Consider the following 15329-nt stretch of genomic DNA (forward strand, 5'->3'; position numbering starts at 1 on the left):
ACTCCCTCAGGCAACACTGTATCAAGGTTATGCACACCCTTTGCCCCAGGTGGCTGACCTGTCGGTGCCCTAACCTTGACGTGTAACGGTTCACCGAGGTTCCACACTCAGGGAACCTGCAGGAACCCGATTCGTAGGTACGGGCCGTAAGAACAGGGAGGAGGCCATTCGGCCCCTTGAACCCCTTCCTCCATTCGCATAGATCATGGCCGGCGAGCAGTTCAACTCCAGCCAACCTACCTTGCTGTCCCATAACCCCCAACACCTTTACCCCAACAAAAAAAAACATCCAAGTCAGACTTGAAATTTTTTTTTTTTTTAGAAAAATAAATTTAGAGTACCCAATTATTTTTTTTCCAATTAAGGAGCAATTTAGCGTGGCCAATCTACCTATCCTCCACATCTTTTTGGGTTGTGGGGGAGGAGACCCACGCAGACATGGGGAGAATGTGCAAACTCCACACGGAAAGTGACCCGGGTCCTCGATGCCGTGAGGCAGCAGTGCTAACCACTGCGCCACCCCAGACTTGCACCCCTGCTTCCACAGCTTTTTGGGGGAATAGAAAATTCCAGATTGCTACTGGACTGTGCGCACCCTGAACACCTCAGCTCCAATTTTAAGCTTATTACCGTCTGAACGTCCATTTTAAATGGTGGCTTACGTTTTCCCTTGTAAAGATGAACAAGAAAGGGGAGTTTTGTTTCGGCAGGGGAAAGAGATGAGGAAAAGAGGGGAAAATGGAGGCCTTAATGGAACCACATTTTAAAAGACGGAGAAGTTTAATTCCCTATTTGGCACCACCCCATATCTATGTGCAGAATGTTGTTGAAAAAGGTTCCATAGGATTCGTATGCCACCTTATACCTAACCAAATGGCCATTTCTCATGTGCAACATGCTATTCAGCTGTGAAGGGCATCACAGATAAAACTCAGTTATACAGCAACAACTTTTATTCACAAGATACTCACCTCTAGGTTACTTGATTTCAAACATTATTTTAAAGAGACAGGGATGCCCGTTGTCCCCATTACTGTTCGCGTTGGCAATTGAACCACTGGCCATAGCGCTGAGAGACTCCAGAAAATGGAGAGGGGTGATTAGAGGGGAAGAGGAACACCGAGTGTCACTCTTCGTGGATGACCTACTGCTGTATGTGACGGACCCAGTGGGGGGATGACAGAGGTCATGCAGATATTGAGGGAGTTTGGAGATTTCTCGGGATATAGGCTTAACATGGGAAAGAGTGAGCTTTTTGTGATACACCCTGGGGACCAGAGTAGAGGGATAGATGGCCTACCGCTAAGGAGAGTGGAAAGAAACTTCCGATACCTGGGGATTCAGATAGCCAGGAACTGGGGAACCTTACACAGACTCAATCTGACACGGCTGGTGGAACAAATGGAAGAGGATTTCAAAAGGTGGGACATGCAGCCGCTGTCACTGGCGGGCAGAGTGCAGGCAATAAAGACGATGGTCCTCCCGAGGTTCCTATTTGTGTTCCAATGTCTCCCTATACTGATCACTAAGGCCTTCTTTAAAAAAATAGATAGGAGCATCATGAGCTTCGTGTGGGCAGGGAAGGCCCCGAGGGTAAGGAGGGGGTTCCTACAACGTAGCAGAGACAGAGGGGGACTGGCGTTGCCGAATTTGGGCGACTACTACTGGGCCGCCAACGTGGCGATGATTCGTAAATGGATGATAGAGGGAGAGGGAGCGGCGTGGAAAAGGTTGGAGATGAAGTCCTGCAAAGGGACGAGTTTAAAAGCGCTGGTGACGGCGCCACTACCGCTCTCCCCAAAAACATTTACCACGAACCCAGTGGTGGCGGCAACATTAAGTATCTGGGGGCAATGGAGGCGACAGAGGGGTGTGCTGGGAGCCTTGGTGTGGTCCCCGATCAGGAACAACCATAGGTTTGCCCCAGGGAGGCTGGACGGAGGATTCCAGAGCAGGCACCGGGTAGGAATCAGGAGAGTGGGAGATTTATTTATAGACGGGACGTTTGCGAACTTGGGAGCGCTTGAGGAAAAGTATGAGCTGCCCCGGGGAAATTTCTTTAGATATATGCAGGTGAGAGCGTTTACGAAACAACTGGTGAGGGAATTTCCGCTGCTCCCGACACAAGGGATCCAGGACAGGGTGCTTTCGGGGGGGTGGGTCGGGGAGGGCAAAGTGTCAGAGATATACCGGGAGATGAGAGAAGAGGGGGAGGAGTTGGTGGGCGAACTGAAGGGAAAATGGGAAGAAGAGCTCAGGGAGGAGATTGAGGAGGGTTTGTGGGCTGATGCCCTAAGCAGGGTAAATTTCTCTTCCTCGTGTGCCAGGCTTAGCCTGATCCAATTTAAGGTGCTGCATAGAGCACACATAACGGGAGCAAGGTTGAGCAGGTTCTTCGGAGTGGAGGACAAGTGTGGGAGGTGCGGGGGAAGCCCGGCGAACCACACACATATGTTTTGGTTGTGTCCGGCACTGGAGGGTTATTGGAGGGGAGTGACGGGAGTGATCTCGAAGGTGGTGAAGGTCCGGGTCAAGCCAGGCTGGGGGTTAGCTATATTTGGAGTAGCGGATGAGCCGAGAGTGCAGGAGGCGAAAGAGGCCGATGTCGTGGCCTTTGCGTCCCTAGTAGCCCGGCGTAGGATTTTACTCCTGTGGAAGGAAGCGAAACCCCCCAGACTGGAGGCCTGGATAAACGATATGGCGGGGTTCATAAAACTAGAGCAGATGAAGTTTGCGCTGAGAGGATCGGCTCAAGGGTTCACCAGACGGTGGCAACCGTTCCTCGACTACCTAGCAGAATGTTAGAGGGAAGATAGATGGCCAGCAGCAGCAACCCAGGGGGAGGGGAGGGAGGGGGGTAAATTGTTTGGGTTTTTGGAGGGGGAGAGGGGGCGGGGGGGAGTATTACTTAGTGTTATTTGGTTAGTTTACCATGTTAGTTAAACAATGTTATATTGCAGTTATCATGTTACCTTTATTTTTATTTATTTTTTTGATTTGTAAGGGAAAAAATTGTGTTTGAAAACTTTAATAAAATATATTTAAAAAAAAAAAATTATTTTAAAAATTGAGAAGCAATTATACACACTGTGAGGAGCACCCTACAATTATACACACATTCCCAGAGACAACCCTCCATCAATTTTACACACATTCCCGATGGGCCCCCACCCCTACAATTAAACACACAATCCTAGAGAACCCCCCTACAATTAAACATACATTCCTGCCTCCCATCCATTCACTGTCTATACCTCCCGCTGCCTTGGGAAAGCTGGCAGCATAATCAAAGATCCCTCCCACCCGGTTATTCTCTGTTCGAACCTCTTCCATCGGCAGGAGGTATAGAAGTTTGAGAATGCGCACCAATAGATTCAAAAACAGCTTCTTCCCAGCGGTTATTGAATTCCTGAATGACCTTCTTATGGACTGAACTGATCTTTCTACGCATCTTCTCTACATTTGTAGCACTATAATCCATATGCTTCACCCGATGTCTTATGTTTATGTATTTACATTGTGTATTTATCATGTGTTCTATGTTTTCATGTATGGGATGATCTGTCTGGACTGTACACAGAACAATACTTTTCACTCTACCTCGGTACACGTGACCATCAATAAATCAAATCAGATCAAATCAAAAGAGACGCCCCAACAATTACATATATACTGAAGACATCTCGTACACAACACAGAACAATATACAGCAGCGGTGACACGGTGGTGCAGTGGTTAGCACTGCTGCCTCACGGTGCCGTAGACCCAGGTTCGATCCCGGCCCCGGGTCACTGACCATGTGGAGTTTGCACATTCTCCCCATGTTTGCCTGGGGCTCACCCCCACAACCCACCCACCCTGCACATCTTGGGGTTCTATAGGTGAGCCCCAGGGAAATACGAGGAGAAAGTGCAAACTCCACACAGACAGTCACCCGAGGCTGGAATTGTACCCGGGACCCTGGAGGTGTGAGGCAGCAGTGCTAACCACTGTGCCGCCATGACTCTTAGAAAGCCACTCAGTTCAAGGGCAATTAGGGATAGGTAAGAAACACTGGATTTTCCTGCGCCACCCACGAAAGAATAAAGGAAAAAAATCCCCCCATGTCCTCACTCCTCGCTACCCCTGTAATCCCATCTAACCCCACAGCATCCCCCCTACCACTTGCAATTTCAGTGCTCCTCAAATACTGGCCCCTTACGTATCCCCAATTCTTATTGTTCCTCCATTGGTGGCCTCGGCCCAAAGCTCTTGGAACACCCTCGCTACAGACCTCAGTTGCCAATAGAATCCAAGCTGGTTGGTGAAGTCAAAACCAAGACACGCAGCTTTTCTTCACTGAGTTTATTGACTTTGCTCAGTCAGACACTTCCCCTCTCACCATACATGAAAATTTTCATTTTCATTTTCACCCAGCGTGTCCCCTATTTATATGTACTCAAAGTACTTCAACAACGCCCTTCACCTTTGTAGCTGGACAATATAATTAACATCCCATTAGCATCGTCCTTTCAAAGGAGCAAAGCGAAGTGAAGACAATCGTTAAAACATACCTCTTTAACCAAGCTTTTGGTCATCCGACCTAAAATCTCCTGAAGTGGCTCAGTGTCATATTTTACTTTACATATAATTACTCATGTCGCATTACATTCATCCCCCACCATCTGGCCTGCGAAACCCTACCAACTGTCCTGGCTTGACACAATTCACACCTCTTTAACCTGGGGTTACCCCATCTCTGGATCTGTAAAGATTTAATCACCTGCTAATGCTCGCATTCCAAGCATTGTCTGGCATCTTTGAATCTGTCTATATATATATGTTTCTGGAACATACCTCTTCATTCACCCGAGGAAGGAGCAGCTCTCCGAAAGCTAGTGACATCGAAACAAACCTGTTGGACTTTAACCTGGTGTTGTAAAACCTCTTACTGTGCTCACCCCAGTCCAACGCCGGCATCTCCACATCATATTTTACTTTATAATGCATGTGAAAGAACATGGGGCGTTTCATTTGATTAATGGCTCTATACTAGTTGCTGTTATATAAACGCAAGGAGTATTAAACAATTGCTAGTTACCCATTGGCAAATTTACAAGTACACTCAATGCATTTTTTTGCCAAAGTAGCCCCTGAATCAGCATTATTGAGCTCTACCTTACAAATAATGTACAATATAAGTTGATAAAGCATCAACAAACATGCCACTGCCGATATTCAATTTCAAATAGCTAAACGTGGATTGTGTAATGAAGCAGCTGATTGTGTCCATAGTTCATCTTTCTGGGGCACTAAGGCTATTAAATCATTGCAGATAACCATTTTGAGACCGTGGTCCCGCACTATTATCACAATTTTACCACAAATGAGTTCAGAGCAGCAGGAGGAGGAACTTATTTTCAAATTACTCAAGCGTCAAAAGAAAACGATGGAAACGTGAAAGAATTTGAACACTGGCACTTCAAATATATCTTACCCCTCTTCTTCCTCATCAAGGTATCTCTTATTGAGAATATAGTCCCGCAGAAACTTTTCTCCCTCTTCCAACTGAGGATCATTCCAGTAATCTCTCAGATAGCCCTGCATCATCACAAATTGAGAATCAGTAAAGGGGTATATTTGGAATACGTCTAGCAATTCCCAAACACTTAACAAGATGCCACAGTGGTGCAACAGAGCTGGGAAATAAGACTTAAAATATCATTCTGGGTTCCCCAATCTACAGCACTTGGCACTGCTGTCTCACAGCGCCAGGGACCCGGGTTCAATTCCGGCCTCGGGTGACTGTGTGGAGTTTGCACTTCCTCCCAGTGTCTGCGTGGGTTTCCGCCGGGTGCTCCGGTTTCCTCCCAGTCCCAAGATGTGCATGTTAGGTGGATTGGCCACGGTAAACTGCCCCTTTGTGTCCAACAATGTGCTGGTTACGTGGGGTTATGGGGATAGGGCAGAGGAGTGGGTCTCAGGAGGTGCTCTTTCAGAGGGTCGGTGCAGACTTAATGGCCTCCTTCTGCACCGTTGGAATCCTATGCTTCTACATTATGCTGTCTTGAGAAAGTGAGAGCAGCTAAATTGCCCCTTAATTGGAAAAAATAATTGGGGAATCTAAATTAAAAAAAAAAAAAATCACCATGTGCTGATTAACACCATTCATATGACTCTTTTTTAAAATAGAATTTATAGAATTTACAGTGCAGGAGGCCATTCGGCCCATCGAGTCTGCACCGGCTCTTGGAAAGAGCACCCGATCCCATAACCCAGTAACCCCACCCAACACTAAGGGCAATTTTGGAGACTAAGGGCAATTTATCATGGCCAATCCACCTAACCTGCACATCTTTGGACTGTGGGAGGAAACCGGAGCACCCGGAGGAAACCCACGCACACACGGGGAGGATGTGCAGACTCCACACAGACAGTGACCCAAGCCGGAATCGAACCTGGGACCCTGGAGCTGTGAAGCAATTGTGCTATCCAAAAGGCTACCGTGACTCTTGTAATGCAAATAAACAACCCAAACAACTTAACAGAAGCATGAGGCAAAGAGTTACTTTGGACAACTCCAAAAGTTATTGCAGTTTGATACCGGTACATATACAGGGTAGGCCCTTCACTGAAAGGCTTTATCCGGTCCACGGGCTACACTTTGAACACTCTTGGTTTAAAAAATAATAATATAGTTGCTTTAACACTAACTTTAATGAGGGTGGCATGTTGACACAGTGGTTAGCAATGCTGCCTCACGGCGCCGAGGACCCAGGTTCGATCCTGGCCGCGGGTCACTGTCCCTGTGGAGTTTGCACATTCTCCCCGTGTCTGCTTGGGTCTCACCCCCACAACCCAAAGATGTGCAGTGTAGGTGGATTGGCCACGCTAAATTGGCACTTAATTGGAAAAAGAAAGAATTGGGCACTTCAAATTGAAAAAAAACACTAACTTTAAAAAAAAACTTTCAAAGTCACTTGTGGGGCCATTTCAGAATTAGAATTTGGCTTGAGCATTGGTGAAACCCTTCCTTGCCTGGTAATACATTCAACTGGTGTGCCAATGACACTTGTTGACATAAAGAGATCCATTGTTTTGACCAAACTTCTTGTTATTAAAACAAGGGAAATGCAAAATCTGGTGGTGTTAGCAAATGCGTGGTCAACAATGGAAATCCCTCTCGGGGCTGAAAACTCCTGTGCATCAAAGCTTTCAAAGTGCAGAAAATTACAGATCTAATCTCTGATATTATTTCAGGTCTGTGCAGGGTAATTATAAAACACCTCTGAGCTTTATGCAGCTATGCACAACTTTATGCAAGTGAGGTTGCTGAATTGCTACATGAAACTGTAAGAGAGGGTTTATTTTTTTAAACATTAACTTCCTCCATTCCTTGAGACACTGACTTTGGCACCATTTGGCACCAGCAATTACAGTGGCCATTCTTTCGAACGTCCAGCTAGATATGTGCATGCATCTGATTGTATTTATTTATTTTAAAAATAAATTTAAAGTACCCAATTCTTTTTTTCTAATTAAGGGGCAATTTAGCGTGGCAAATCCACCTACCCAGCACATCTTTGGGTTGTGGGGGTGAGACCCAAGCAGACACGTGGAGAATGCGCAAACTCCAAACGGACAGTGACCCGGGGCCGGGATCGAATCCGGGTCCTTGGTGCCATGAGGCAGCGGTGCTAACCACTGTGCCGCCGTGCCAGCCTTTGCGCATGGTCCACAAGACCAATCAGAGACTGGGTATTCTACAGCAGGGAACTCACCCGTTGACTCCCAAAAGCCTTTCTACCATGTAAAAGAGGCAAGCGAGGATTGGAACGTCTGTGCATCCATTTTCAAAGTTAGAAAATATAAATAAGGCAGATTATACATTGGCACGGAGATCTCATGCCTGCTCATATCAAGTTAATGGCAAATGAATAGAGAGTACTCACCATGTCTTGCAATTTCTCCTTTTCTTGTAAATCATTTTGCCCTTTCAGCCAGTTAATGTAGGATTCTTCTTCTTTTTCCTGTCAAAGTGGAACAATGATGATCATTATTGTTTAAGTTAATATTTCCGTTGGGTTCCACAAGAAATGCGTTTTTGATAGAATGATCCCTAATCTCCTACCCCTGCATATTTCCGATACACAGATGACATGTTTGCTAATCTGCAGCTGCATGCAAGAATTTCACCTTCTGAAATGGAATAGTCTAATAAGCTCCCTTTCCTTGATGTGTTAGTCGATATGTTCTGTACTACTGTCTACTGCAAGCAGACCGTCATATGCGCATTGGGATTCCTACAGCTCCCACAGGTTACAAGGTTGGCCCAATCAGCAATCTTGTAAATCGGGCTCAAGCCATTTGCTCACCGTGCGAGCTTCATGCCGAAATAGGGTGCACATCAAAACTATCCTGCAGGAAAATGGCTACCCATTTCAGATCATTGCTCACAGTGTATCGCACATGCCCACGAACGGGCTACAGCTGACACTTCGGACTTGAAAAGTGCCTGGTCTCGGGGTAAAATAAATAAATTTAAAGTATCCAATTCTTTTTTTCTAATTAAGGGGCAATTTAGTGTGGCAAATCCACCTACCCTGCACATCTTTGGGTCGTGGGGGTGAGACCCATGACAGACATGGGGAGAATGTGCAAACTCTCAAAGATCTGACCACGACTGTGCAGTGGCAACACAAGTGGAGTTTTCCACTAACAGGATGCTGGTGCCAAGCCACAAAAGACGCTCTGTCTACCACAAAACGTGTAATATGGTATGTGAATTTCAGTGCTGGCGTGATGCCAAGTACAAAGGCCGTACTTCCCAGTGATTGGCGCATCATATCAAATAGCAGGCCCCTTCAGCTGTTCGCAACAGACAAAGTACTGACTACTCAAACTGCCTGTGAACCTCAGAACATGTCTAGTGTTAGATGGGATTCTGCGATTGGACAACACTCGCTGAACAAACCTGACTGGACGAGAAATTACAGTAACAATCAATTTAAGAATATCAAGTGAGGCTCACTTACACTTGCCGGAAACTACATACATTGGCATGTGGGGACCTGACCTCTGAAAGCAAAAGGAATAGGTCCAGACGCTGCATCTTTTCATGAAGACACAAAAGACACGGAGGACAGTTAATGTCCTGGTACATTCACCATGGCAACGTCCTAACCACTCACCACCGACTTGCCAACCAATCAGCACCCCTTTTCCGAGCAGTCTAAATTGTTGTTCCCTGTGAAATTTGGCATTCTTTCATCTGTCCTGATGACATCAAGATGAGAAACGTTAACAGCCTCTCACTCTTTTCAGCAATGATGGACATGATTCACAACCTTATCTACTGTATGGCATGGGGAGGAAATGGAAATGTGGAAACAGGAAAGTAAAAAGAGAGTTGAAGCTCACGGTATATTTTTGAAGCAACAGCTCTCGTTAAAACAGAGTTTAAAGTAAAACAATGTTCATTGCGGGGAGGTGGTGGGGAAATGATATTGTCATTGGACTAGTAATCCAGAGACCCAGGAAAATGCCCTGGGGTCCTGGTTTTGAATCCTACCTCGGCAGATGATGAAATTTAAATCCAATAAAAACTGGAATTGAAAGTCTAATGAGGAACATGAGACCATTGTCGATTGTAGTAAAAATTTGACTCACGACTGCCCTTCAGGGAAGGAAATCTGCCATCCTACCCACAGCAATGTTTTTTTTAAATTCGCTCATGAGATATGGGCTAAGCCAGCATTTATTGCCGAACCCTGAGGGGATTTAAGAGTCAACCACATTGATCGGTGGGTCTGGAGTCACATGTAAGCCAGACCAGGCAAGGACGACAGATTTCCTTCCCTAAAGGACATTAGTGAAGTAAATGGGTTTTTACGACAATCGACAATGGTTCCATGGTCAGATTTAATTCCAGATTTTTATGGAATTAAATTTCACCATCTGGCGTGGTGGGATTTGAACCCGGGTTCCTAGAGCATTACTCTGGGTCTCTGGATTACTAGTCCAGCAACAATACCACAATGCCACTGCCTACCCTGTGATTGAATCTTAAAACGCCCTCTGAAATGACCGAGCAAAACACTCAGTTCAAGGGCAATGAGGGATGGGCAATATATGGTGGCCCAGTCAACGGCAACCACATCCCCGGAACAAATATAAATACAAGATTTTCACTCTTGAAAGGTTTCTAGCCCGGCCAGTCCTCAGGTGCACCCCATAAAATCCAGACCGCCTGATTTTAAACAACACAGTTGAGCAGAGTCATGGTTGTGAACTAACCGATATCAGCACTGACCCCAAAACCCATGCGACTGGAATACTGAAAGTTGTGTGCTGAGTGTTAGGTTATGAATGAACAGAAAGAATTGTTTGTTTTCTGCTCATTCCAGTATTTCCCCACCCTCCCAACCAACACCTCTTTGTAATGTTACATACTGATGGGACATAACATGACACATCTCGTGTATTTCTACACATGTTGCTGTGGAATCGTTACTCATCTTGCATGGAGAGTTCAGGCAACAATAAAAATGTGAAATGAAAACAGAAATGCAGGAAATACTCAACAGGTCTGGCAGCATCCGTGGGGAGAGAAACGGATTTGACGTTTTGAGTCACCTTCATACACAACTCAAAACATTAATTCTCTCTGTAGATGTTGCCAGACCTGCTGAGTATTTCCAGTATTTTTGAAAAATTGATTTATGGGATGTGGGTATTGCTGGCGAGGCCAGCATTTATTGTCCATCCCATTTCTAACAACCACAGTATTTGTCCCAGACTTGTCACTCTCCCCACACAGGCATTGTTGCAGACAGACCAGGAAATGAAGATTAAAAAAAAAAAAATCACCTTCTCTTCTTTGGATTTCACCCGCGGTTTCAGAAAGCCACCATCATCGCTGTCCTCATCGCTGTTTGCAACAAACTTACGAAAACTACGGAAAGCACAGATTAATCAATAAGTAAAGCCATGCAAAATACGTTACAAAGTTTATTTTCAAGGAAGGTGAGAGACCTAGCAGGTTAGCGAGAAATCTTTTCCCTCTGATCTCCGAATCCTGCAAAGGCCACGGAGTTGATGAGAGTTATGGCCCTTGCCAGCTCCAAGGGTCATGCCTAGATGACATGAGCTCCCATCTCATACCGTCAGCATAGTTACGATGAGCTTCCCTCTGCCTTGGTTGGGCCATGCCTGGAGTATTTAATGGAGAGCAAACAGGACCTCAGCTGAACATCTCAACTGAACGACAGCAACCCAGACTGCAGCACGCCCTCAGCACTGCAGTGGGATTGCCATTCTAGATTTCTTCTGCTTGAGTTTCTGGACTGGGACTCAGAGGTGAGATACCATGCATGGAGCCTCAGCTAAACCAAGAGAGAACAACAATACAGGTGATTTTTAAAAATGTGTTAAAGGGATATGGGCTTCAGGTGGGGAGGTGGATTTAAGACCATAAAGAGAACAGCCGTGGTCTGATTGAATGGCGGAGCAGGCTCGAAGGGCTGAATTGCCGACTTCTGCTCCTAATTCCGATGTCCCTGTGTAATTTTCCAAAATTGGTGCCAAAGTTCTGAAGAGTAGCAAATGTCACACCTTTATTAGTGTCACAAGTAGGCTTACACCAACACTGCAATGAAGTTACTGTGAAAAGCCCCTAGTCGCCACACTCCGACGTCTGTTCCCGTGCACGGAGGGAGAATTCAGAATGTCCAATTCGTCCAACAAGCACGTCTTTCGGGACTTGTGGGAGGAAACCCATGCAGACACGGGGAGAACGTGCAGACTCTTCACAGACAGGGACCCTGGCGCCGTGAAACAACAGTGCTAAACACTGTGCTAACGGGCCGCCCCATAAAGGGAGATGAGATTAGGCAAAACGTTATAGGGAAGTTCGCCTAACCCATCGGTTGGTTAATCTTCTTGGGTCTATCTATCACACGAGATCAAATTACATGCACTTGGAGGAACAGGAGTCATTCCGGCTAGATAGCAAAAAGGTCTTAAGCAGCTTTATATAACGCATTTAAGACATATCATAGAGGTCATACAAAGAAAATTAGGTGGTTGTAGTTTATGTGCACCAAAAAAAAAATGCAATAAAGTATCACATGAGAGATGTCTGACAAATAAACGGTTATGTGGAATTTAGAGTAATGTAGTCACATGGACAGGAAAGTGGGGAGAGCAACAAGTAAGGTTAAAAGGAAGCTTCTTGGGACTGGAAGAAGCAATTAGATGGATGAACTGGGAACGTTCTATACTGCATTCGAGCTTATCGCAAAGACTAGCTCCCATATACTCACTTTTCTCGCAGCTGTTTCTGTTCCTCCACATAACTGGGAGATGCTGCTCTCTGAAACAAGACCAAACCACATCTGTCACCATCACAAAAACCAAGGACCTTTGCAGTCTGATTTGCAGACACCTTTTAGAATAATGGTCCACAGAGGCTTCTTCGGGTGCCTACAACATTGAAAGCTGAGGGAAACATTACTGGGCATGTTCAGTGAAAAGTATTCTGACTTTTCAAGATACCAAACCTTGTTTTATCAAACGAATGGGCTTCCATGACGGCATAGTGGGTAAAGGTATGACTCCCGTGAAATACAGCAATGGCTTGGATGTAAGTCTGTGCTGAATTGGCTGATTTCAGCAAGGCAGCAGTTGAAAAGCTGTAAGTGACCTTGGCTATAAAGTGGAAAATTACATTCGTCAGAGTCCTCTTGTGACTGCTGTCCAGCAACCCTTGTTGGAAGGTACATGTGCGACAGGCTAAAAGAGGGTTGGGTTCTGCCTGTGTCACTCTCTGTTTAGACACAGATGAGGAGCAGTTACTTGGGGACGAGGCACGGGGGCCACCTTTGCTCATTCACGTGCTTCACAGCTTATGTTTTACTGTGTTAAGGATGTTACATTATTGCAGGTTCAGCTAGGCCCTCTGAGAAAGTAGGGGACAGAGTTATAAAAACGGGCAGGGAAAAAAATCAATCCTTTTTCACTAAAACTTTCCAAAACTATACTACACGGTCAGACTTTGTGATAGGCAGTCACTTGACATGAGGCGTCAACAGCTCCGCAGGCTCAACACAGAATCATGCTCAAAGGTAACGATCTCCGGTAGCTGGCTAATTTGTACGCTCAATCGTATTAAATCTTTGGAAACCACTGATAATTTCAAATTGGCAACCAGAATCTCTCTTCCCCCCCCGTGGTCACACTACATTAGAGTGAGAAAACCCGAAACAAATTCATAAACCAACACACAAAAGGTACACACACAATCCCGTCTCCCATAACACAGGCCATTTCTAGCGACCCAAACACAGAAATAAAACTTGCTGCATTCCTACCTCAATTTTAACTCTAGATTCCTCTTCATCGCTCTCTTCATCTTCGTATTTCCTTTGTAAGAAAGGTAAATGCATTTAGGGCAAGAAATAAAAAAAATGCCCTGGTTATTCAACTCTTACAAAGATAATGGTGAAAATTGACATCCGTTGGAGGCGCCTTGCTTACTGGAGTAGTTTGCACAACTTGGGTTATTCGAACATCTGACTCCTCTTCCAAGCGGGAGACTCCTTCCTCGGATAGACTGGCAAAGGATGGGTGAAATTCTTCGACTAACATGAAAACCTGAGCACCACCCCCATAAGGTACAGCTTTCGAACAAAATGATGGGAAGGCATGGCTTTCGAACGTATTTTTACTTTTTTTATAGATTACAGAGAAAAGCATATGTCAGCTTCTCACCAAAGGATGGTTCGCTCAACTAAAAGAGGCTTCAAATATTAGCCACAAATGTGAATCAAATTGAGGCAAGTTAAAAAAAAAAATATATATATATATATATATATATATATATAAATTAATTAAGAGTACCAAATTTTTTTTTCCAATTAAGGGGCAATTTAGCGTGGCCAATCCACCTACTCTGCATGTCTCTTTGGGTTGTGGGGATGAGACCCCGCAGACGGGGAGAATGTGCAAACTCCACATGGACAGTGACCCAGAGCTGGGATCGAACCCGGGTCCTCAGCGCAGTGATGCAGCAGTGCTAACCACTGCACTACCCTAAATTGAGGCAAGACGGTAGCTAGACCAAAATGGATTTTAATGCAGAAAATAAGCTATAGTTCTGACATTCCTTGAAATGTTCGCCAAATACGACTTACCCCTCCTTCTCAAGAATGACCTTCCTTTCGTAATCTTTCAGATACATCGGCTTCTCCTTTTTCCTTTTATTTGCAGCCCTCCCCTCATCGCTTTCTTTGTTGGATTCTGCTAATAGAAAGGTTTAGGAGAGGTACCCTTTAGTAGCTGCATCACTTTTCCACCTGTCGTGCCCGCTCACCCACCCCCAGGCCAACTTGTTGCCAAATATTCATAAAATGAAACCATACTGGAAATCTGAAGTAGAAAGAAAACATTTGAACTGCACAACCAGTCTGGCTGTGGTTGGTGAAGAGAGAAAGACAGGTTAATATTTTGGGTGGAGATTATATCAGAACAAAGCAGCCCAGGTCGCCTGAGGCTTGCATATCACTCTTTTTTTAGATGTGGATGAACCTGTTGGGCGCCTCTGGCATTTCTGTTGTTGGATAAATGTAACCAGGTGCATAGCTCAACCAAATATTTCTGGCACTTGCTTACCAGTGATACACAAATTTGGTAACCACATGCAGGTGTAGGGAAACATTATAGTGATTCTTAGTTTGATATTTAAGTGGCTAGATAACCATCACTTCTACAGATTCCACAAATCATCAGGCATAGCTCAGTGATAGCACTCACTCAGAAATGAGAGCTACGGGCTCAGGCCCCACTTCAGCAGTACATAATCTGGGCTGACACTTCCATATAAGTATTGAGGGAGCGCCTAATTGTTGGCATCTTTTGGATCAGGCGTTTCAACAAGGTTCCATCTCATACGGATGTGTAAATAGGCTCATGAAGTAACTCGACAAAGAACAGGGCCCAGTGTCCAAACAGATATTTATCCCTCAGCCAGCATCAGCAAAATAGAATATCTGGTCATCTACCTTATTACTGTTTGTGGGATCTTGCTGTGTACTAATTGGGTGTTCTGTTTGCACACGCTACAACAGTGGCTGCATTACAAAGCATGTGATGTACCAACGAGGTTCACAGTAAAAGACTGTGTAATACTCTAAATAAATTACACTACATAGTATTTTTTCTGTCCTCAACAATGAATGGTAAAATATCATGAACGACATAATAACATAGTGAATTTAACATAGAAAAATAAAGACGGTTAGGGAGGAAATTCTAAATCTTAGGGCCTCTACGAGTGGTGGAGCAAAGGGATG

At 45.0% G+C, this 15329-nt stretch overlaps 1 protein-coding gene across 2 annotated transcripts in view; it reads right to left on the bottom strand.

Moving 5' to 3' along the window:
- Positions 1-15329, bottom strand: part of kri1 (KRI1 homolog) — a 47446-nt gene that overhangs the window by 26763 nt on the left and 5354 nt on the right. The window contains exons 4-9 of one of the 2 annotated variants that reach the window (XM_072491017.1): positions 14172-14277; positions 13350-13401; positions 12303-12352; positions 10849-10933; positions 7932-8009; positions 5477-5580 (exon numbers count right to left, since the gene is read on the bottom strand). In XM_072491017.1, the coding sequence (XP_072347118.1) occupies positions 5477-5580; positions 7932-8009; positions 10849-10933; positions 12303-12352; positions 13350-13401; positions 14172-14277 (475 nt within the window). Of the gene's footprint in view, positions 1-5476; positions 5581-7931; positions 8010-10848; positions 10934-12302; positions 12353-13349; positions 13402-14171; positions 14281-15329 lie in introns of both variants that reach the window. The other variant, XM_072491016.1, reaches the window with a different exon arrangement.

Source organism: Scyliorhinus torazame, chromosome 27 (genome assembly GCF_047496885.1).
Source record: "Scyliorhinus torazame isolate Kashiwa2021f chromosome 27, sScyTor2.1, whole genome shotgun sequence".
In the NCBI taxonomy this organism is placed as follows: Eukaryota; Metazoa; Chordata; class Chondrichthyes; order Carcharhiniformes; family Scyliorhinidae; genus Scyliorhinus; species Scyliorhinus torazame.